We start from the raw sequence: 25,387 nt of genomic DNA, 5'->3' as shown, positions 1-25,387 counted from the left end.
AACCTTTGAAATGATCCAAGCACCAACATCCTTCAATGTGTGTATATAAATTCTTGCTGGACAGTTTAAACTGGCTGTGGGATTTGTCTTCTCGATCGGAGATATTTTAGATTTCCATTTTCCCTCTGATAAACCCCTATTTTATGATTCATCTTGTGTTTAAATTGAGTGTTTTTATCAAATTTTCACCCATTTATTCATGTAAATTGCATGGTTTTACTATTCCTTCCTTGTTTTATGATATATGAGAAAACATGTTTCCGATGCTTTAAAAATATTAAATTTAATTATCCTTTATTACCATTCGATGCCATGATTTGTGTGTTAAGTATTTTCAGGTTTCATAGGGCAGGAATGACTTAGAGGATAGAAAGGAAACACACAAAAATGGAAGGAATGCACAAAAGGGAGTTTTTTTTTAAGAATCAGCAGCGACGCGAACGCATGAACGACACGACCGCGTGCCTTGCGCAAAATGGCACCAACGCGAACGCGTGAACGACGCAGACGCGTGCCTAGTGCAGAACGCAATTGATGCAGACGCGTGACTGACACGGACGCGTGGAAAAGCAAAACTCCAAATGACGTGAACGCATGACAGACGCCATGTGCAGAAATTGCAGAAAACGCTCTTAGTGATTTTTGAACCCTCTTTTGGCCCAGATCCAAGTCCAGAAGCACAGATTAGAGGCTATAAATTGGGGAATCCATCCATTCATCAACAACAATTCATACAACTTTCAAATTCACAATTTTAGGATTAGATGTAACTTTTAAAGAGAGAAGTTCTCTCCTCTCTCTTAGGATTAGGATTAGGATTCCTCTTAAAGGAATTAGAATTTCTTCTTCTCAATTTTCAGGTTCAAAGTTCCTTTTACTTATTTTCTCAATTTGGTTTATGAACTCTTTATGTTTGGATTGATTTTCTTTTATTAATGCAATTTGAGGTATTTCAGATCTATGATTTTTATTTAGCTTTTTATATTCTTGGCTTTAATTGATTAATTGGAGACTCTTGAGTTATCAAACTCATCGTGATCGATAATTGTTATTTTTGCTAATTGATTTGAATTCCAATAACTCTAGTCTTTTCTTAGGAATTGACTAGGACTTGAGGGATCAAATTAATTAGTCCACTTGACCTTCCTTTGTTTAGTAAAGGTTAACTAAGTGGGATTAAAAGCCAATTCTCATCACACTAGATAAGGATAACTAGGATAAGACTTCTAATTCTCATACCTTGCCAATAGATTCTCTAATTATTAATTTATTTCCTTGCCATTTAAATTACTTGTTCTCTATTTCAAAAACCCAAAATATACCTTTTTCCATAACCAATAATAAAACACACCTCCCTGCAATTCCTTGAGAAGATGACCCGAGGTTTGAATACTTCGGTTATTTATTTTTATTGGGTTTGCTTAAGTGACAAACAAAACTTTTGTACGAAAGGATTTTCTGTTGGTTTAGAAACTATACTTACAACGCGAACTTATTTGTGAATTTCTTTACAGATAGAAAACCGATCGTCACCCTCTCTGCTCATGTAATCAACTGATTCTTAATCTCGTTTTCCTTCCTATTTGTGCTCTGAACTCTTGTAGAAAAATCTGCAGCCTTAGCGTAGTCCTTGTAAAATTTTCCAGCATCTTCAAGGTGGTAAAGGTCATTCCAACCTTGAGAATAAACTGGTCATCAACAACACAGAGAGGCTGCAGAATACACCATGTCAAAAACTAAAAATACACCCAATAATTTCTGATCTAATACACCCGAACGACAACAACTCAACTAAAATAACAAAAATAGCCATAAACTATAAATACACCCACACTTCCCCTAAAATACACCCAAAAAATTTTTATCTACACCCGAGTGTCTGCTATAAATTGCAGATAATTAATCAAAACTAATACATTAGATTCAATCCACAAATTTATGTTCACGCATTAATTTCACAGTCAATGTTCACGAATTATTCAGCTAGACAATGGTAGACGAATAACTGCATCAAAATTCAAAGTAATCATAATTAGCTGAATGTAAATCAAACCTCAGAAACTTCGTTAGATTCAAATTCAAAATCTACTTCGCCCTGATTCAACTAACAATCTGAGGTTGAATCATCCATTATCTTCAAAACAAGTTCAAACTTTGATTTCAGAAACCAGAAAATCGAAAAAGAACGAAGCTAGAGTTACAGAGAGAGGAACTGACATCAATGACGAAAAACAAACCAGTGATAAAGGAGGGAAAAAGAACGATCGAAAAGGCAGGGAAAAACGCGCGAGAAGGAGAACGAAGAAGGAAACGAAATCTTTTAAAATTGGAAGTTATATATTCGCGCGATCTGTTATATAGCGCGTGAAAGTTACGTAATACTAGGAGCTCGTTTTGGGGTTAGTCGTTAATTGGACTTGTAAGGCTTACAAGCCTTAATCGCTTGTATGCGAAAAATTTCTGTAAAAATATTTAGGAACATTATTATCATCATATTGCTAAGTTCAATTAATTATTTCTAATTTAAAATATAAAATGAACATATTAATCACATTTTATAAAATATAATTTAAACTCAATATTAATCATTCAAATTAAATGATATAACTTTTCATTATTTTTCTATCTTCGAAACTTTAATTTCAATTTATAAGATAACTAATTATAATAAAATTTGTACCTAAATATTAATTAAATTAAACTTAAAGTATTTATAAATATCAATCTAATCATTTCCAATAAATTAATTTCCAAGAGTTCGAATTAATAACACAAGCCATTCATAATAGAATTTATTTAAATTAAATTATACAATTTTTTCTTATTTTTCAATTACTAAAATTATAATTTCAATTATATCAAATATCCAATAAAGATTATATAAAAATTCTAATTATTTTAAACTTCAATTATTATGAAACTCCATTTAATTACCTTTAGTAAAATAATTTTCTTAAAATAAAATTATCAACAAATAAAACAAATCACAAATAACTAATTATTTGATTTTCAAAAACTAGGGTTGTTACATTACTTGCGTAAAGGCTCTTGTCATGAAGTTCAATTCAATAAATTCTAACTAGAAATTATGTTTTAGGGCATTTTAGCAAATTTAAAGTAATTGTATAAGAATAAATAATTATGTTTCAATTAAGATTCAGATTAGGGAAGTAAAATGATTTTTGAGTCTTTTTGGTGAAAAGAATTTGAGAATTTTCAAATAATGCAGAAAAATCTGCACTATGGTAGATTTTTTGCCCAACTTTGAAGGGCCATAATTTGACGCCCAAAATTTGAAAATTTATGAAATTTATTTTGAAATGAAATGGGGATGTCTAGTTTTATACCATTGAAGAACGGAGTCAAAATAAATTTTGTACTAAAAGTTATGATTTTTTAAGAAATTGTGGTTAAAATTGAATTCTGCAGAGTATGCAGCAAGAGTAGTAGAACTAGGTTCTGCGCATAGGTACCTATCCTGTGTACGCATCATTCACGAACCCTTAAGGAACCGAGTCAGGTTCCGCACATACGCACAAAGCCTGCATACACACCAATGTGCAGATTTTTCCAAAAACGCTAATTTTGAACTGTTAAAGTTTTTCGGAAAGCTTGTAGCCTCTATATGGACTGATAACTATTTTAAAGGCTTTGAATATGTCAGGAGTGGGTATAATGAGTTTATTGAATCTTTTCCCGATAAAAACTTGTTAAATGAGATATCAATGTTCTGAGGATGGTGGTTTGTCCCGCGCCCACCTTGAGTACGGTAGTTTTATCCCGCTCACGGCTTGAGAATAATTAATCTTGTGATAAATATGATTATATAGAATTGTGATTATGATTGAAATATGAGTATTGTATTAGAAAGGATGTGGGAAGGTGGTAGGGTACTCTTCCTCGATTTTATTTTCCCATATTCTCTTGTTGATGTGAGAAAGATAGTAGGGCACACTTCCTCAATTTATTCTCCCACATTTTCTCTTAATTATGTATGTTGGATGTCAAAAAGGTGGTAGGACACTCTCCCTCGATATTTTTTCCCTCATTCTCTCTCTGGTTGCAAGGTGAAAAGACACTCTCCTTCATTTTATATGGCTCGGCCTCACAAGAAAAGGTGGTATGACACTCTTTCTCAATGTGTTCTCCCTGGAGATACTTCTAGGAGAAGGTGGTAGGGCACACTCTGTCGATGTATTCCTCTTGGGCATGCGTAATAGAGAGACCATGTTCGGGTTAGCTATCGAATGTGTCGACATTTGGCAATCACCAATACGTGAGCTCACGACCATTAGAACATGCATCAAACTACATTTGTTTGTATATTGCTTGAGATTATTTGTTTGTTTGTCTATTTGTTGCTACTTATGTAACAAAAATGTGCGTCATTGTTGTTTGATTGCTTGTGTTTGTGAATATTCGTTCGGGTCTATAGTAAAGTGTTGTAGTTTTAAAAGATTGACTGGATGGTGAATTTTGAAAAAAGTAGGAAGTGAGTAATGTGCCCTATAATAGAAATTAAGAAAAGTAAACGACAATAGAATTAAATTAGTTAATTATGAGAAAGGAATAATTTAGAGAATAAATTCATAAGACAAGCAATGATCACTACCATAAAATAAACTTTCTTTTATTTATCTTTCTATGACAATTTTGAAACCCCTCTACTGAGACCTTCGGGTTAGGATCTCACCCCTTACAGTCCAATATTTTTCCAGAAACGGACAAGGAACCCTATAAAGAGTTTACTGAGCATTTGGACGTGTCTTACTTTATTTTTTTGACTAAAATTGTATTTAGTTATTGTTTTCCCTCGCTTTTATTATTGTCGTAATTTTTTTGGACAAAGGGATAGGATTTATAATTTTGTAATATATGTTTGTATATTACTTGTATAAATTATTCTTGTAAATGTAAAAAGTATTGTGATGATTTGTATGTATGGACAATAAGAGAAAAAAATATTATCGATTTTTCAAAGAAAAGTAAAAAAGGTTTCCAAGTAAAGGCTCCTACTTATTACAATTATATATACAAGTCCTCATAATATCCTTGTTATTGGAGTAGTGCAGCCGAAAGCGTAACATTTTAGTGATGAGGGTGTTACAATATGAAACCATAAATTGTTCTTTCTACTTGGAAGTTTTAGTGATTAATCTAAAGGTGGAGGAGAAGTGAAGCAAGGAGCTGAAGGTAGATCAATTAGGATGGAGAGTAGTTGATCAAAGAGAAAATTCAATTCCTAACCAACGAAAAAGAGAAGTGGGATTTTAACAAACCAACCAGAAACCCACACTCGTAAGCTTAATAAAGAGTTTCTCTTAACTCTCATTTACTGAAACAACCTGCACTTCAAATTACCATAATAGAATATATGTAAATCCACAACACACAAAATCAACCATTCCAAACAAACACACACACCCCCTAACTATAACAATCACATACAACCAGCAACATACATCACCATATAAACCTAACACATCTATGACAACATCAACCCAAAACTCTACATGTATCCAACAACATGCAATTATACTCATACTCAACACACATTTTCTTAACACACACCTATTATCATCAAATAACCCAATCCATTATGACCAAAATATTAAACCTTGCAATTAATGGTCTTGAAGTAAGAAGCAATAGGGGAGAGGAAGGAAGGTTGAAATTAGGAGAGCTGAAAAATATTCAAATTGGTAATAAGGAGAGGAAAGTTATTATAAGGAGTAGTAAAAAAAAAACAGAAAATAAAACACTTAACAAGGAAGATGGAGACAAAGGGACCATAGGTAATAGTATTGGAACTAAAAGAAGCATAGGATAGAGCGGGGAGGAAGTAGATGTAGTAGGAGAATAATTGTTAATGTAGAGCAATGCTGAACGGCCTTTAATGCTATCCCATAAGAGGCACCCCAAAACCCATGAAGATGTTCACGTGGAACTGGCAGAGTATAGAAAAATTCCTGGTAATTCATAACATCAAAGGGATTAAGAGTTCTCATTTTCCCGAGGTGGTGTTTCTATGCGAGACTAAACACCAAACCTCGTTTGTTTAGAGACAAGCAAGGAGTTGGGTATTCGAAAACCTTTTATGTTAATCCAAATGGTAACGCAGGAGGATTAGCACTATTTTGGAAGGAAGGAGTGTGGCTGAAAGTCAAGCATAATGCTGAGTTTTTCATGCTTTCACTATTGAGGATTCGAAAAAGAAAATCAATTAGGAAGTGCTGGGAGTGCACCTTCACAGCATTGATAATACTTGTATGACACAATATGCTGACTTATAAGAGGTAATTGGACAGATGAATGATTGATATTTGGTTGTAGGAGATTTTAATGCAATTATGGCAGGGCATAAGAAGGAATATGCTGACTTATAAGAGGTAATTGGACAGATGAATGATTGATATTTGGTTGTAGGAGATTTTAATGCAATTATGGCAGGGCATGAGAAGGAATGAGGTAGAGAGAAGTTAGTCCAATCGATGCAAAATTTCCATGATTTTGTCAATAGAGGAAGACTGGTGGATGTGGGATTGGCTTTAGCGCCAAAACCCATGGACTTCCATAAAGAGGCAAATGTGCCATTTTTTTCTCTGACAGAAATGCGTTGTAAAGAAAAGATCCACTTTCCCAAAATCCTTAGATGTCAAGGCTGATTTTGTCCAGGAGTTGATGAAAGTTGCCTTCAGCATGTGTAGCAACACATATTTTGGAACTTAATTTCATACTTCTTAGTGTTTTATGAATCATGAGTTATGAAGCGGACAACATGTGAAATTGATTTCATCTTTTTTTTATTGGAGTATGTCTTGTACGTTACAGGGAAATATCAATGGAGTCCAAATGGACTTGATTATATATTTGTGTTGCAAGCTCTTCGAATCACACGTTGTTTAGACTTTTAATGAAAATAGTGGAATGTATATGGGCTACTAAGTTCCCACCTCTGTAGACGTGTGAGATGTGGTAATTTCTAAACCTAAGTAACACAACTTTGGTATTTGAAAATAGTATTTCAAAACTATCACCGTGAACTTCATAATTTAGGAAAGCCATTACAACCTTTATGTTATCCGTTTCTAATACCACATCGAGAAAATACTTTTGCCTTGCAAATTGCGGCCCCAAATACTTTGATCTATGGACACAACTCCCAGACTTTTTCATGCAAATTGTTCTAGAAACTGGACGTCATACCTATCGGGCAATGGAATGAAGTTCTGATACTACGCCAGCCATTTCTTATATAATAAGTGGTTAACATTGTCGCAACACAACTACTGAGACAAACTTTGGAGAAGTACTTTTTTAGCATTACTACAACCAAGTATCATACTACACAATTCCACATTGGTTATTGGATCAGACTGAATACAAATAATAAGTATATCATTAGTAACCATAACTTTCCACGACATAGGCACACCCCTTATAATTGTGCATAGCTGAGCCCATATGGGTCTAGTTCTTGCACCTAAGTGAATTCAACTTAAGGAATATACCACATCAATCAGTAAGATCTGCTTACTTTTCAACAAGGTGTTGCACCAAAAGTTTCCACTAAGGCATGAATCCTAGAAATGTGATTGGAAGATCCACCTTGCATTTCCTCTTCTACCCAATGCTGCCAACCTACAAGTCTTTCGTAAAATACATTCATGTTACTAAATATTCTAAACCCAAATAGAGGCAACGAATGGTGAAAATATATCAAGAGCATAGACCAACTAAATAACCAACTACGTCATATATGCATGGATCTTACTTGGGAATTTGCCTGGCAACACTCGGGATCAGAGAGTAGTTCCGAAAATGCCTTGCTCGAAGAGGGTTTATTTGGGCAGCAAGATCGGCGATGACCAAGTACACCACAAGAACTACATTTTCTCTTCTTTGGTCCTTTGTTGCCAGGACAATCATTATCTCTTCCAGTGCCTTTTGTGTGCACAGGGGCCGGATCATTAACCCTACAACGAGCCTGATTGATGCTTTCAGTATTCGACTCTTGACCGACAAACATGCCATTCTTGACCTCTAACATCATTGTATCCCATGCCATCCTTTCAGTGAAAATTTTTATTTTAGTCTTCATCCCTAAGATATGCCACCTTTGCTAAATGCTTGCATTGGTCTACAAAGGTACTAATCCTGCTGCGATACTAAGAAAAATCATTGCCTGTATCATTCACTTGTTTATCTTTAAAAAGATTTCTCTTTGCCCATTTGCACCACCTCCTCAGGACAAGACTCTGCTGCAAGGAAATATCCATACCAACCAAAATCATAATTATATGCACGCATGGGAGCCCATATGACTCCATCCTCTTGCAGCTACATCTGAAAGTCCCCTCGCTTGGCATATGTAACACTTGACAAGTGGCCTCCGGTCTACGATACTTCTGTATAACATAGCAACAACTCGTGTCACAATCTTGTCGCTTTACAATGTAAAATCTTACGGCCTACTTAAGAGACTCCCGAAATCCATAGAAAATGTCACGGGTATGTACGGTTGCCGTTGACATCTCAAGCTTTGGAAAATATTGTCCGAAGATCTGGATCCTTTAGCATCTCCCTAACATATAGAAAGCATAATTTCTTAAGGAAGAGACAATACTATCTCCTCTTTAAGAATTTGGCTTTGATCCAAAACATGAGTGTTGTCTCTTGTATGCATCATGCAACATATCACCAAGAAAGTCTTTTTTTTCAAACATTAATAAAAATAAAAAACAAAAGATAAATCAATTTAAATTGATAGCAAAGCATAACCGCAAATGTAAGAGAGAGATGGACGGATCCCCAGAGATTCTCAAAGGCCTTTATCAAGAGTCCACTCCACGTGTCCGCATTTGTGCCGCTCAGGGTGTATTTGCGCCACCACTGTGAACCACCACGACCCGTTCAGTGCCACCTCTGCCTTGTCCATCCCCACCCCAGCCACGGCAGATAACAGCATTTCATACGCTTCATTGTACACCTAAGGCTTTGCACCATCCTCGATTTCAAGCTTCCAATGATCCCCCAAAGTTAGATTTCTATATAGGAACCTCAAAGTACGGATCCTATATTAGATTTTTATGCAAAAAATGAGATGTAAAATATCACAAAACTTAAACCCATGTTTTGATATGGTGAAATAGCATAAGCGGGAGGTAGGAGAACCTGGAAGGAATGGCGAACATTACCTGATGGATTCACATGCGGTCCAGCTCAACTTTGTTTTGAAGTGGATGGTACGTTTTGGGGAGATGAAATCTGATGAGACTTGAGACTTGAGACTTGAGAGTAAAGACCAGAGACAAAATGAATTTGAAATGGTGGAGATATCTTGTTGTAGAATAGCCTCTTCTTCTATTGCAAGTAGCAAATCTCTCTCATAGAAGTTGATCTTCGCAATGATGAAAATCCGTGAAACTTAGTTTTCTTTTCTTTTGCTACTTTTTAATGTTCAGTCACCAAAAATAAAAGGAAGGAGAGAGAATTTGATTTTGAGAATAGATTTGTGCAGAAAAATCTCTGTTTCGACGTAGTGGAAGAAACACTGTGCTTAGACTGCCACGCGTTGTAACCACCGATGATGCTAAATTGGAGGGAACACTCTTCTTCACACTAAAGGTTCTATCACTACCCAGCTATAGCTAGGATTCGAACCTGAGATGTGGCTTCTGTGAGGCAAACATATTGGCCATTAGTGCAATGCCTCGGCCACATATATACTGAGTTTAGATTATTTCTACAGTGAGAATTTTTTTTGTCCAGTGGGCAATTGCTGCCATAACACTCCGTTTGTTTCATGTGTGTGTCTTGCCAAGACATAGACACAGTGGGGCATGTCTATTGTTTGGACTATGAGACACAAAAAAAAGAAGGACACGCTTACACACATACATACACAGAGAACATGTATTTCATGTCTCAATAAAATGGTGAGACACGATTCTTGAGCGATGGACACGGATCTATATCAATTTTTTCAGACAATTTTATCCTCATTCATTTTTCTGAAATTCCAAATGTCTCCCTTGTTTGATTGAAACCCTAACCTGTGATAATTTCTTCTGTATACTGAAATACTGACGGTGGCTCTTGAGAGCGAGACAGGGAGGAACAACATAAGCTCTATTTTGTTCTCTTTGAAGTTCTGAATCTGTAAGTTTGCTCTTCCAACTTCCCTTCTAATGCACCGTTTTAGCTTCTTTGATTTGCAAAGTTTGCTTGCATTTTTATGATTTTCTAACTTCAACTGTTGTGTAGATTTTTTTATTTGTTATTTTGGGTGGAGTGGAATCTGATTCTGATGTGTTGAATATAGGAATTTGAATTGATTAATTGGGTTAGAAGAGTGGGAGTTGGTTGAGTTTTTAATTATTGTTTCTTAATTGGTAAAAGTTCAATTATTTGTCATCCTCAGGTGGATAGTACTGTTTATCATGTTAAACCCTTTTTTTCACTTTGCATGTGGGCCAAATTCCATTCCTTCTTAGTTATTGAAGTATTGATTGGTAGGAAATTTTTTATTTTTTTTTTGCGGGTGCATTGCTGTTAAATGCTTGAATCACAAACTCAAAATTTAAATAATTTTTATGTGTAAATATTATAGTATAAAAAAAAATTGGCGTTAACTCCATGAAATATCTTTTTTGTTCTGCATCATCTCATATGTATCACTGCTGCAAATCTTCTCCTTTTTGACATGTTAATTTATAAGTCTGGATGTTATTTCATTGTGATAGTAGTTAGAGTTATTTTTTTCCTAGAAAGTTATCAATTACATGTCTCAAAGCATTATTTTCTTTAATTTAATTAATAAAAAATTACATATTAAAACTCTTAATTATTTTTCAGCTGACATTTTTATTGATATGTATAGATTTCAATCATATCTTTCCTATTTTGTTCATAGCATCTAAGCTAGTTGGTTGGTTACTTAAGTTTGAAATCTATTAGTATGCTTTGAACTTGATTATGTGAGTATATACTTATGTAATGGGTGTTTTTCCTATTTTTAGTTTAATTGAGTGTTTTTTCTATTTGTACAAATTGTTAGAGTTCTTCATTTATGTATTTAATTGTTATTGTTTCTTAGGAAGTGATGATGGATCGTTCTGAACAAATTAAGATATGTGTTGGATATTACTGGATTATGAGAATTCAATTTGACACGTTAATGCTGCTTTTCTTAGTCACTTTATATATGTATATTAGGAATAGAAGGCGCGGTCATTCTTCGATTGGTCGAAGAGTGAACACACTGCCATTAAGGCGAGATGCATTAGATAATATCATTGGGGAGGGTGGAGATAGAAATTGCATATGGGAGTTAAGAATGAGTTTGAATGCATTTGCAACTTTATGTGAATTGCTACAAATTCAAGGTGGATTAGACGAAGATGGTCATGTTGGCATAGGCGAGCAAGTAGCTACTTTCTTAATCATATTAGCTCACCATACCAAAAATCGCAGCGTACAAGTCAGGTTCTATAGGTCTGGTGAAACTATTAGTAGGTATTTTCACAAGGTATTGTGTTCAGTTTTGCGTGTCCAAAGTATCTTATTTGCAAAGGCAGACCCTGTACCGGAAGATTGTGTAGATCCCAGATGGAAATGGTTCAAGGTAGGTCGTGTATGTATCTCCAATTTTTATTAGTCAAGTTTACTTTGCGTGTAATAACTAATTTTTTTTACATTTGATAGGGTTGTCTAGGAGCATTAGATGGAACTTATATAGATGTTACAGTCCCGAAGAGTGATAAATCTAGATATCGGACGAGGAAATCTAGAATATCCACCAATGTCTTAGGAGTTTGCAATCGGAACATGAATTTCGTCTATGTCCTTAGTGGTTGGGAAGGATCGGCATCTGATTCAAGGGTATTTAGGGATGCTATTACTCGACGTAATGGCTTGAAAATACCTATTGGTATGTCTAAATAAATCTTTTTCAAAAGAATAATAACTATTGTTTATGAGAATTAAAGATTATTTCTTATATTTTTCCATCCTTCCATTTTATGGTGTTATTACTTAGTGGATGCTGGCTATACCAATGGGAGAGAATTTTTATCTCCTTATAGAAATGTTCGTTATCATGTGAATGAGTGGGTTCAAGGTCATCGAGCACCACAAAATCGTCTAGAGTTATTTAATAAGAAGCATTCTTCGGCTAGAAATGTAATTGAGCGGTGCTTTGGGTTGCTTAAGAAAAGATGGGCAATTCTACGAAGTCCCTCGTTCTATCCTATTAGGGTTCAAAGCCACATTATTATTGCTTGTTGTTTGTTACAAAATTTTATTCGTATGAACATGGATGTTGATCCCGAAGAAGATGCAACTCTTTTGCAAGAACACATACCCGTAGGAGATGATACTATAGTTGATGAAGCTGACACAATTGATGCTGTGGAAAGTAGCCATGAGTGGACTCAATGGCGTGAGGACCTAGCAACCGAGATGTGGGAAATATGGAGAGGAGAACATGGCGCATAGAGTTTTTATCTTTCCTAGTTTTGTCATTTTTTCATTTGTACTAGACGATAAATTATTGTTATTTGAATTCATTTTTTCAAGGCTTTGTTTTAATTGTTCAAGAGATGTCAAAATTCTAGACTAGTATTGAAATCTTTAAAGTATGTTAACATTGTGCTACTGATATTTTTAATTGTACTTCAATTATAATTTGCTGGTAGTACTTTTCTACACTATCTTTGGTAGTAGGTTTCATATTGCTGTAAGTAATTCTAAACATAATTCTAATACCATTGAACTCTAATTTTGATAGTACTTATGCTGCCATGGTTTACTTTATTTGTTATTATGCAAAAATATTATCTAGCAGCAAATGGCCTCCACACCTCGCCAATGGACTGAACAAGAAACTGAACAATTCGTGGTGTTCATGGAGGAATTGGTTGTTGAGGGCAAGAGGGCAGATGCCGGTCAATTTAAGCCAGGGGCATTTCAAAAACTGGCGGACAAGATGAATGAGAAGTTTCCTGGATGTGGTCTCACTGTGAAGCACATCAGAAACAAACACAAGCGCCTGAAATAAAAAGATATGTTTGTGGCTGAGATGTTAGGTTGTAGTGGTTTTGGGTGGAATTCTGAAAAGATGTGTGTTGAAGTGGATAGTAAACAAGTATTGGAAGCGTGGGGAAAGGTGTGATACTAATTTTACGCATTTAATCATGCTTCTTACAAGTACTTTTTAATTCTCATGTAATTGTATACTTTGTTTTATGTTGTACAGGGTCGCAATGTTACACTCTACACTCCAGGCAAGCCATTTCCTTTGTTTGAACGTCTTGGGAGTATTTTTGGCAAGGATAGAGCTACTGGTCTTGATGCATGTAGTGGAAAAGATGCTGAAGAAGATGTCACACCGGGCTCTACATTTGCTGCGGCCACAGCTGGTGGGTTGGGTTTAGGCGGAGACGATGTTGACATGGAGGACTTAGCAGCTGGCGAGAGCGAACTACCCAATACTTTTTCAACCTCATTTGCTTCGTCAAGTGAGAAGATTCAGGGACGTCACACTGCAACTAGAAAAAGCAATGATGCTGCAGTCCTATCAAACTTAGCTGAAACTTTCAAAGCTGCGGTTGAAGATCAAGGAAAGCATGTGCAGGTACTAGCCAATGCAATGTCTGGTGTTAATGAGCAAGTGAATCTTGGCCGAACGCTAAAGAGTCTTGGTTTTAACACAATGGAGATCGTGCAAATTGCAAAGAAATTTGTGCAGAATCCAGAATTGAAGGCAACCTTTTGGAGTTTGGACGAAGAAAAGGCGGCATTCGCACGAGATATCATGGAAAATTTTTAGCTATTGTTGGGTGTAAATGGTGGTCTTAGTAGTTAACTTATTATGGTGTCTTTTGCTAAAACTTATCAAACTTTTCTGCATTATGTTATTTTTTCTTATGCTAATCAAGTGACGTACACTAACTACTTTGCAACTCCTTTATGCGTGAATAGAATTTTATTCATATTGTCCAATATTCTGTGTTGATTTTCTGCTATTATGCAACTATGTTATCCATCAGGCAAATGTTAATCGTATTGTGCAATTTGCACTTAAAATTGTGCAGTCCTACTAAAGGATATTGAATTCTGCATTATGTATATTAGGAGGCTGCACTTAACTTATTTATTAGGTGAGTTTGCGCAAATGTGCACTTAAATTTCTGCAAAACTACAAAATTCTATTGAATTTTGCAGATTTGGAATCAAGTATTGTTTAGAACTTGTGTTTTCTTAATCCTGTGTTGATGTTTATAACCTGAATTCTTAACTTCTGCACTTATATATTTGTGCAAATCATACAAGATATAACTTAAATTACTATTAGCAAAATAAAGAAACAGTACAAACCAAGGTAAACATCAAAGAAACAACTTTTCATTGAATTTTCAATTCATATAATTTCATTACAAAAGAAGGACCCAGCAATCAATTATGTATTTGCTAAAGCTAAACCAAGTTTACTGTTATGCTGTTGTTTGTCATGATTTATTGTACAGATACAAAGCCAAATATCACAAAGAAAAAATACAACTTTCAAAGTCTATTAACATTCCCAACAGCCATCATTCTAGACTAGCACTTTGTCTTCTCCTCTTGTAGTTTTATTCCTTGAGATTTTCCTTCTTTGTTTGCTCCTTATGCACTCTTGGTGTCATGCTTATCTGAAATGGGATAGATGTAATACAATAAATTGAACAGTTCACGACTAAAGAATCCAATAACAAAAGAAAAAGATAAAATTCACTCCTCTTTAGTACTTTATAAAGATAAAGCAATTTCTTTACTAATAGTATGATGAATTCATTTAAGCCTTTACTCAATATTTCCAACTTGGATTACGAAATGAATTAAAATACGATTTAACAATGTCCAAACTGTGATGATGATCTCTTCTTTAACATGAGGCAGAAATTGAGATCACAGCATTGAAATCAGCAAGGCACTCAATTGGAAGGGCAAAGAAAAAATTCATGAGAAAATCATCAATTAAATCAACTTTTGCCACACCAACGGGTCTGCAATTTCCCTCTTCATCCATTCTCTTCCCTCTTCCACTTTTCATGTCATCCTTTGATTCTTCATATCTCAAGGATGTCATCACCATTAGTGGTGGAGCCTTGCAGATACTCCCAACAGAAAATAAGAACTTGGCCTTGAATTCAAAATCAACCTAGCTTGTTACAAACATGATTGTAAGAATTTAAACTCAATTCCCACTATTGATGTAAGAATCACTATGCCATAAATATAAAAATCTAGAGTTCAAAGATTGTAATCTCATATGAAATTAAATTGGTTACCTTACCAGATTCTCGGTTAATGGTTCCTTCAAATGCTTCTGGGACTATATCAATCTTCAAGAATGGGGTAATGGCAACAGTCACACTCACGTATATATAAAATAAGAGTTATATGCTTAAACAAGTCCTATGCGTAGTGAGGTTAATTAATTTTAAACATTTTTTGTAATGAACTTCAGCTAATTGTAGAAAATTTTTTTTATGTTTTGTGGTCTCCACTCTAAATGAGTCATACAAGATGCAATAGCATTTCAAATTTTCAACCCTTATCAGGATAATTTTATATCCATTACAATTTTAGAAGCAATGAGATATTATTAATTTTGTCACTAATTCACTTTCACGACACCAAAAACGCATCAGATGCTCTGTAGAAAATAAGAAAGAAACATTGATAGGAATACAGAGAAAGAGAGTGGCACCTCTGGAGTATTTCGACGGTAATGAATAAAATCCGATATCAGCACACGCGCTCTCCATCGATGAGCAATACCCTGTGAACAACACTGGCTAAATGAACCTGCAAATAATGACTCAACAATTAAGAAGAAGAAGAAGAAGAAGAAGAATCACACATAGATTCGCCTCGAAGAAGAAGAACCACACAAAGATGCGCCCAGAAAATATCCACCAAACAGCAAAGACGAGGAGGCTAGAAGAGAGATATTTGGGGGCAGGGGTGAGGGGGAAGAAACCCTCGAAGCAATTTGCAAGTTTCTGTAAGTAGGTTTTTTTTTAATTATTAGATTCTTATTTTAAATTATAGGGAGAAAATAGTCTTTTACTAATTATGTAGTGTCTTGTTCTTTAAAACAAACACAATATTAGACACTCTTTTAATGTCATGTCTATTATATCCAAACACCATACACAAATACAAATATTTTATGTCTATGTCTCAAGTGTCTATGTCTTAATGTCTATGTCTTAATACATACACAAACCAAACGCAGCCTAAGTGACATCATACATAAATAGGGGCTGGCTTATACGACGGCCCCATTTCCAAGCCCAAAGGCCCATCCTCCCCCATGACGGAGCACGTGCGACTCACACCGGATCTATGACCGTGTCTCTCCGAGTCTGAGCCTCTCAGGCTCAAGATCTACGAGAGCTGCCGCTTCCTCTCATCCCTCTCCCTCTTTGTTTCTCTCTGTTGAGCTTCACAGTTTAACGATCACCGTTTCCGACTCCTCACACTTTTGCGGAAGCGAGAGCTTCCGAGATGGCTTTCATGGCGGTCTTGGAATCCGACCTTCGCGCCCTCTCCGCTGAAGCCCGCCGTCGCTATCCGGCTGTTAAAGACGGCGCCGAACACGCAATCCTCAAGGTCACTCTTCCATGCTCTATATTTTTCAATCTAATGCTCATTTGCATTCTGAATTGCATTTTTTCTGCAACGTGCGAGATTCTGCCGCATTTTTCCCCGCTTTTAAATTTTCTAGTTCAAGTTGGAAGGTTTTGTAGCAGTGCTTGTGGTGATTGTAGGAAGTAGAAGTGTTGTGAGTTTCGATTTCCACTTCCTGGCTTGAAGATCGTTGCGATTGTGCTAATGCAGTTTGATTGTGTTGATAATCGAAGTTTGTGCCTTAATTTAGAGTATTTATCAGAAAATTAGGATTGTATGATTTTCTTTTAGAGAAATTTGGAATGATGTTTCAGATTCTTTCGGAACACACTTTGTTTCTTCTGTTAGGTGTTGAAGTGTGATGCCAGGTAGCTGCTATTTGATGCCGGCTAGAATGATGGCAGTTATAAAATGTTTACATTTTCTTGTTATTACTTGCAGCTTCGTTCATTGTCAAGTCCTAGTGAGATTGCGCATAATGAGGACATATTACGGATATTTTTGATGGCATGTGAAGTCCGAACAGTGAAGCTTAGTGTTATTGGACTTTCTTGTCTGCAGAAACTGATATCTCATGATGCTGTTTTGCCATCAGCTCTGAGAGAGATTTTAGCTACACTGAAAAATGTAAGTTCTCATAACTAGTTTTATCATATAATGGTAGAAGACTTCACTGGGATCTTAATTTTTCCGGCCATATTGGTTGTGCCATAATGTTTATTTTGTGGCCTAGGTTTATATTTGATTATAGCGACTTCTGCATCTTATTACTTTGAAATGAATGGAATGAAATAATTTGGGTCTGTGCAAGAGCTGTAGCATGATGGTTGTGTTACATTCTAGTGATAAGGCTAAATAAAGCATTGATAAGTTGCTAATCTTTCTCTTTATTTCCTTTGTTCCCTGGCTCCTGCAGCATGCTGAGATGGCAGATGAGGGAGTTCAGCTCAAGACCCTTCAAACAATATCAATAATATTTCAGTCACGTTTACATCCTGAAAATGAGGTAAGCTTAAGCCACATCAACTATAAGTGTTTACCATTTATTAACTATATTATAGGTGGAAGTTGGCTGGTACGATGACTGTACCCTCAAATTTAATGTACCGATCTAGATTGATAATACTAATGGTACTAATAGATCTAGATAATGACCATGATGCGAAATGGACTGTGTCATACTGTTGACACTTTCAGAGAGGAAGGATGATTTCCTTACTATAGGGATTGAACCTTATGCATGTTAGTAAGAAAATCATGTTATGGATCAGTTTAAGGTGTTTAGTTGTGTTACATTAGATAATTGAATAGGACAATATTTACTATCTATTACCCTAAAATCAGTATTACATATTTAAATTGTAATGCTAATATAAAACTTTTATCATCAACAACAACAAATTGGTACATTATTAAGTAATTAAGATGTTAAGATATTCAACTATAAGTAGAAATTTTTGGCTTTTAGCAGATATTTTAGTAATACATGTCAGCATATGGCTCCCTTTTTGTGGAGTGTTGTACCATTATAGTAGGATAAGATTAGGTGTTTGGCTCTATTCTATATATTGCACATGATCCTTTTAGAGAAATTTCCCTCTTTGATATGTTGCAAGGTGGGAAAGCTCTACTTCATTGATTTTGTTTATTTATTCCTTGTTATTTTTTTATTTTGTAAAGAAATTCTGTTGATTTCTTATGTTATGTCATACTTCTCTTCATCTAAATAAAGTTCTTTTACGAAATACAAATTTAAACCCATAAATAAATATAAAATCAGAAATATATTTGAACAACCACAATGACAAAACTTTATTGTTATTTCACTTACCTGGGGTTGAGTACATGGATTAATTATGCTATATTGTGCTAGAAAACTATATATATATATATATAATTTAGCAAATGCGATGTGCTAAATTGTTTTTGGCATTGATTACAGAGAAGTGGAGAATTAGACATCCTCCCAACTAAAAGTAAAACTGTTATGTACCAAACTAATTAGAAATTAGGGACCTAACTGAAATTGAGTGAACTATGGGCTAGGGTGGGTTTTGTAACTATCCTGCCACCTGGCACAGTTAGTGAGGGAAGCATGAGGGAGGGTCAGGAAGCAAGTGTAATTGCTAACTGAATTGGGTAAGGGAGTAGAAGAGGGGTATTAGTAGTAACAGTGGGGGGAGAGGAGGTAGGAATTAGAGTGAGAGAATAGAACAGGGCTAGGAGGGAGGCTGGCTTCCAAACCTCAGCCATCACTATCGTACTGTTCCTTGTGAGTTTCTGCATTTTCCTATTTAATAATACTACAGTAGGAGTGTAATCATCTTGATTCATTTCCTTTTCCTTCTATACTGTTTCTGTTTGTGAGAATTTCCTTTTCTCCGGTACCAGTTGTTACAGTATGAAAGTAGCATAACCACTAGGAATAAATTTCCATGGGGTAGAGTGAGTAGCACGTGAAGCAAGATTTGCATCCCATCCATTTCCGTTCAAGCAATACTTGCTTTTAATAACCTTATGCCAAAGAGAATGTGGTTCTAAGGGAAAGCACCATAGCCATTTTGTTGCGAAACTAATGTTTTTTGATATCAGATTACCAAGACTCAATCCTCCTTGTTTTTGGCTAGACAACAAGTCTCCCGACTCACCAAATGATCCCGTGTTGAGTCGAAATCACCAGAACAAAGGAAATCCCTCATTATTTTCTCAATGGTTTTACCCACAGTCCACTCCCTTTGGTATGTGAAACAAAGATAGGAAATAAAGAGGGATACTTGATAAGCGAGGTTGAATAAGAGTGATCCTTTCTCCTGGGGAAAAAAAATGCTCCGTTCCAAACTTGAAAACACTTGGAAATCTTCTTCCCAACAAGATCTCGAAAAATGTTGAAGTGGGATTCTGTTAGGGACTTGGGTATTATGGGGTGCTCAAAGTCCCACATTGGGTAGTATGGGATGCTTGATGTTGTATATACGGAAAGTGGTTCTTCCCCCTTATCAGCTAGCTTTTAAGATGTGATTTCCCACTTTCCTTAGATAAGTAACAATGGTACCAGAGCCTTGGTTGTCGGCACCATGGAAAGGGCTACCTATTTGCTGGATTAAGGTGAGTACTAAATACTGATAGCCGGTAGCAAACTGGCTGCCGCTGGGTTAGTGTGATAGAGTGATATGGGATGCTTGATGTTGTATATAAGGAGAGTGGTTCTTCCCCCTTCTTTAGCTAGCTTTTAAGATGTGGTTTCCCGCTTTCCTTAGATATGTAACAATGGTACCAGAGCCTTGGTTGTCGGCACCATGGAAAGGGCTACCTATTTGCTGGATTAAGGTGAGTACTAAATACTGATAGCCGGTAGCAAACTGGCTGCCGCTGGGTTAGTGTGATAGAGTGATATGGGATGCTTGATGTTGTATATAAGGAGAGTGGTTCTTCCCCCTTCTTTAGCTAGCTTTTAAGATGTGGTTTCCCACTTTCCTTAGATAAGTAACAATGGTATCAGAGCCTTGGTTGTCGGCACCATGGAAAGGGCTACCTATTTGCTGGTTTAAGGTGAATACTAAATACTGATAGCCGGTAGCAAAGTGGCTGCCGCTGGGTTAGTGTCGATAGAGTGAAGCTGCCGTGGATGTCGGCTCTCCAGGGGCGGTGTATGGTTAGGGACTTGGGTATTATGGGGTGCTTAAAGTCCGACATCGGGTAGTATGGGATGCTTGATGTTGTATATAAGGAGAGTGGTTCTTGATGTTGTACCAGAGCCTTGGTTGTCGGCACCATGGAAAGGGCTACCTATTTGCTGGATTAAGGTGAGTACTAAATACTGATAGCCGGTAGCAAACTGGCTGCCGCTGGGTTAGTGTGATAGAGTGATATGGGATGCTTGATGTTGTATATAAGGAGAGTGGTTCTTCTCCCTTCTTTAGCTAGCTTTTAAGATGTGGTTTCCCACTTTCCTTAGATAAGTAACAATGGTATCAGAGCCTTGGTTGTCGGCACCATGGAAAGGGCTACCTATTTGCTGGTTTAAGGTGAATACTAAATACGGATAGCCGGTAGCAAAGTGGCTGCCGCTGGGTTAGTGTCGATAGAGTGAAGCTGCCGTGGATGTCGGCTCTCCAGGGGCGGTGTATGGTTAGGGACTTGGGTATTATGGGGTGCTTAAAGTCCGACATCGGGTAGTATGGGATGCTTGATGTTGTATATAAGGAGAGTGGTTCTTCCCCCATCTTTAGCTAGCTTTCAAGGTGTGGTTTCCCACTTTCCTTAGATACTTAACAGATTCCCACCTAAAGGAACACCTAGATAAACCGGGGCCATTCCATATTATGACATTCAGCTAGAGATACTCTGTCTAAGAGATCAGTGGGGTCAATATTAATCTCCGCTAAACCTTTTTAGAGAATAAAATAGAAATTACCTTTATTTAAATGATTGAAAACATATTTTTAAAGCCTTCAATTATTGGTATTGTTATTGTTTGGGAACAAATTTGTAAACTAAGCTATTAAATATATTATACTTAAATTATTTTCAGGATACCATGTCCCAAGCTCTTGGTATCTGTCTCAGGCTTCTTGAAAACACTCGATCTTCTGATAGTGTGCGAAAGTAAGTACAAACTACTTTTCTTATTATTTTGTCATGAATCTTTTCTCTCAAAAGCTTAAATTGTTGCAGAGAGCACATAAGTGCTTTGGTATCTAATAATGTTGAAAATTCAGGAAGTTTTTCTCCCTGACTACTTTTTGTTCATATTAATATATTTTTTTTTATCAGTTCCTCATGAGTGCTTATGTTATATTTTTGCAGTACTGCGGCCGCTACCTTTAGGCAAGCGGTGGCCTTGATTTTTGATCGAGTAGTTTTGGCAGAGTCGCTTCCTGCTGGCAAATTTGGTTTTGGAGGTCAGCTATCTAGGACAAGTTCAGTTACCGGTGATGTTAACCGTAGCATCAATCTATCCGAGTATGTTGCACCCTGTGCTAATATAATTCCAGACCATTGTTTTAATTTTCCCAGATGAATATGGGTGTGCAAGTGCAACTTTGATTTAAGACTTGGTTGTTGGTTTGTCTCAAGTTGATTACTTTACTCTCAAGATTTGAACTTATAGTGTTATACCATGTTCACTACACTGTGCAGCTCATTAGACTGTGAATCAATATCTGGAGGGCCGCCATCAATGAGGGGGACCTTAACTGAAACTGGAAGACTTGGTCTGCGCTTGCTAGAAGACCTGACGTCTCTTGCCGCAGGTGGATCTGTATGTGCTTATAGAACCTCTGTTTTCTCTGTAATAATAGATCCACCTTCTAGAAATTTTATTTTATGAAAATCTAGGAATCCTTTTAGATTATAGTTTTTATATATGTAATGCATTTTTATCCTAATATTAGTTGATGACATTTTTTTACTAAATGAAATCAATCTCTCTTCTGTTTATCAGGCAGCGTGGTTACGCGTTAACATTCTTCCAAGGACATTTGCACTTGATATTATAGAGTACGAAATCTTTTGCAACTTCTGTTTTATGTGGTTCAACTTCTTCTTTGCAATGAGATATTGATTGAGATACCTGGATTTGGCTATCTTTTCATTCACTCTCTTAAATTTAAGTGAACATTGATCAATTTTAAAATTTTTTTACATAAGGAAAATGTTGGAAAATAACTGATTACTAATTTGGTGCATCTTTATTTATTCTATTTTATCTTTCTTGTATATTGTGATACAATTGAAGTGCTCATGTTTTCAAGTCAGTAAAGCAAAAGCTGGAAACAAGATAAATTGTAACATGAAAATAATTAGTTGTAGCACATAAGTTCATCCTGTAATTTATAAATATTTTATTTTCCTCATTGATCTAATCATTCTTTTTAATTAATTCTGATTTTATTCATATGTTGTGCTTGTATGGAGTATAGGTTGGTTGATAATGCACCAACTTTGGAAATTTAGGATGAATGAATAAATTGAGAATAAACAGATGGCAATGGTTAAATAATTCTTTTTTGGTAGCAAGAGAAACCTCATTACAACATAATTTACAAAAGAAAATAATTCATACATAAGATATAGCTACAGTATAAAAAGCTTAGCTAGGTAACGTTGCATGCCAATCCCTTTGAATATCAGCTAAAGGAATCCTTTAAGTAGACCATGTTTTGAGCACCAAGGGAAGCCAGAAATTACTGCTATATTAAATGAATTCAATAGTCGAAAAGGAATCATTAAAGATCCTGGCATTCCTTTTGAACCATATCCGGCAGAACTACAAAAACCATGGAGTGCCATAGAATCTTTGCATTTTTATATGAGCCAAAACCTCTAAATTTAGTGAGAAGAAACTGATTTAGGTCTATAGGGAAAACCCATGATTCTATCAAAATACCAAAATCCTAATCCACAGAGATCCTGTGTACTATGAGAAAAAAGCCCCTAATTTGAATCCAAACCACCCATTGTTAGGGGACAGAACATGGGGTCTAATCAAATTAAGAATTGCAATCCAAACAAAACCTTAATGAATGGAGGGAAATTTAGATTCCAAATAAGTTTGTTCAACGTAAAATTTTCAATGATAGGCAAGGTTAAGAATTGAAAAGAAGATTTACTATTAAAATACTAAAGGAGTCATGAGTCTGAATCTTAGTGTTTAGGTCCTTGCATAGTTGAAGATGATTAAATAAAGTAAGAACTCTAGCTCATTAGCCACTTTATCATGCAAATTTTGAACAAAATGGAAGTGAAAAACTTCAAATGTCATCCAGAGATAATAAGTGACACAGAGTTGTAGTATGTAAGATAGGTGAGTGAGGCATTACCAACCCAAATATTTTCTGAAAATTTATTGTGAGAACCATCACTCATAGGGAAGGGAAGAGAAGAGGAGGTAACAGGTGAGTTGAATTTTACAGAAAAGCAAGTTTATTAAAATAGAAGAAAAGAGCACAAAAGAAGTGTGAGGCATTTTTAGTCAGAAATACGAAATTTAACAACTAAATCTTTATGTGGTTAAATCATGCAATAAAGCATCACAATCCATATGAGAGTTAGATAAAGAAACACCATTGATCAGATCATGAGCAAGCAAAGGCATGACAAATAAGTAATTTTTCCCTAAATAAGGTCAACAATTGAAAAACAGAAAAAAAAAAAAAATCACTGCATATTATAGCATTTCTTGCAAAATAAAGATACCAGAACATGGCATGAAATGATAAAAGGTAAAAGCCAGTAAACTACCTTTGCCTCCTTACAAGAGCTTAAAAGCCTCAATTTAATGTTTTCTTTTTCCCGCGTTTTGTTGGGGGGATGTAAATTTATAGCATGTGTGATTTGTTTTATAAATTGACAAATATCGAGATTAGGTGAGTGAAATGCTTTTATTGGTACAAATTGAGTGCACACTTGCGAATCTCATTATAGGCAGAAAGTTGATTAACTTCACTTTTTTTCTTTCTGAATCAAAATTACCCTAAGTATCAAATATTATATATTACACAAACAATTCACAATGAAAAGCACTACTTTTAAAATTTTTTTCTTCGTAAAATCGAAACAAAGAAATACTTTTAAGTTAAACTACTTTAAGTTAATACGTTAATGTATCGGTTGAATATTTATTGTTTTTCCGTTTTTATATATGCCTCATGACTCTTCATTTCTCATTGAATTTCTTTGCTTATAATGCTAACGTCTATGATGAAATTGGTGCTTCTTGAATTCATTACTCATTACTCATGGAATTCCTATGATGAAACTGATAATGTCTTTTTTAGATAGATATACATCCGCTTGTTTCCACATACATTATTTATTGAGCTATTGAGAATTTGACTTACATATTCTATAAACTTGGTTATCCCTGTTCTTTAGAACTGTGTTGTTTGGATTGTTGAATTCCGTTTTATTCAATACCAAAATGCCGAGTCTGCATTGTGAATAAATATTCATTATGACACTTATGTAATGTTTTCCAGGTTCATATTGTCCAATTATGTTGCTGTTTTCAGAATCTTACTACCCTATGAGCAGGTGTCCATGTTTAATTGCAATTCTTAACGTTCTTTCAGGTCTTTAATGTAATCATATAAAACATATTTTTCATTCTTTTATGTCTATATTTCTTCTGAAATTTTCTCAGGCTTTAAGAAGGCAGATATGTTCACTCCTGATGACTTCCCTTCGTACCAATGCAGAGGTAATTTATGCTTTTAAACAAGATGACTATGTTTCACTATTAACATTCTTTATTACATAAGAGTTTATACTTTACATACAATATAGGGTTTGCTTTGTCATAATTCCTTAACTTGTTGACAGCTGGAAGGAGAAGCCGGTGAACCTATTTTTCGCCGTTTGGTCTTGCGCTCAGTTGCTCATATTATTAGGCTTTATAGTTCTTCCCTCATCACTGAATGTGAGGTAAGTTTTCTTTTCCTTTTTCCATGTAAGCATTCTTTAATGTTAAGTAGACTTCTGGAACAGTCACTACAGCCTTCTACGATGTTAAGATGATAAACTGAACTTAGGATAACATTAATTACTTAGAGGTGAAGGAGAACTAAAAAAAAATTGTAACTTGACAATCTTGTTTTTAATGGGTTCCGTTTACGATGTTAAGATTTTAAACTGAATTCAGGATAACATTTGTTACTTAGAGGTGAAGGAGAAGTAAAAAAACATTTTTGTAACTTAACAATCTTGT

The 25,387-nt window shown here is 35.4% G+C and overlaps 2 protein-coding genes across 2 annotated transcripts in view; both read left to right on the top strand.

Annotated features, from left to right (window-relative positions):
* The first annotated feature begins 11,206 nt into the window (after positions 1-11,206).
* Positions 11,207-12,498, top strand: LOC112709127 (protein ANTAGONIST OF LIKE HETEROCHROMATIN PROTEIN 1-like). Its single transcript, XM_029289011.1, has 3 exons — positions 11,207-11,626; positions 11,707-11,932; positions 12,041-12,498. Exons 1-3 carry the CDS (start codon positions 11,207-11,209, stop codon positions 12,496-12,498), a joined length of 1,104 nt encoding a protein of 367 aa, XP_029144844.1.
* Positions 12,499-16,001: 3,503 nt separating this feature from the next.
* Positions 16,002-25,387, top strand: part of LOC112710904 (uncharacterized) — a 48,737-nt gene continuing 39,351 nt past the window's right edge. The window contains exons 1-10 of the mRNA XM_072202038.1: positions 16,002-16,662; positions 17,122-17,307; positions 17,597-17,686; positions 21,212-21,285; positions 21,487-21,642; positions 21,820-21,940; positions 22,124-22,179; positions 24,660-24,714; positions 24,824-24,880; positions 25,003-25,104. Of these exons, the coding sequence (XP_072058139.1) occupies positions 16,558-16,662; positions 17,122-17,307; positions 17,597-17,686; positions 21,212-21,285; positions 21,487-21,642; positions 21,820-21,940; positions 22,124-22,179; positions 24,660-24,714; positions 24,824-24,880; positions 25,003-25,104 (1,002 nt within the window). The 5' untranslated portion in view covers positions 16,002-16,557. The remainder of the gene's footprint in view (positions 16,663-17,121; positions 17,308-17,596; positions 17,687-21,211; positions 21,286-21,486; positions 21,643-21,819; positions 21,941-22,123; positions 22,180-24,659; positions 24,715-24,823; positions 24,881-25,002; positions 25,105-25,387) is intronic.

The sequence above is a fragment of the Arachis hypogaea genome, chromosome 9 (assembly GCF_003086295.3).
Source record: "Arachis hypogaea cultivar Tifrunner chromosome 9, arahy.Tifrunner.gnm2.J5K5, whole genome shotgun sequence".
In the NCBI taxonomy this organism is placed as follows: domain Eukaryota; kingdom Viridiplantae; phylum Streptophyta; class Magnoliopsida; order Fabales; family Fabaceae; genus Arachis; species Arachis hypogaea.
This window is presented reverse-complemented; position numbering and strand designations above follow the sequence as displayed.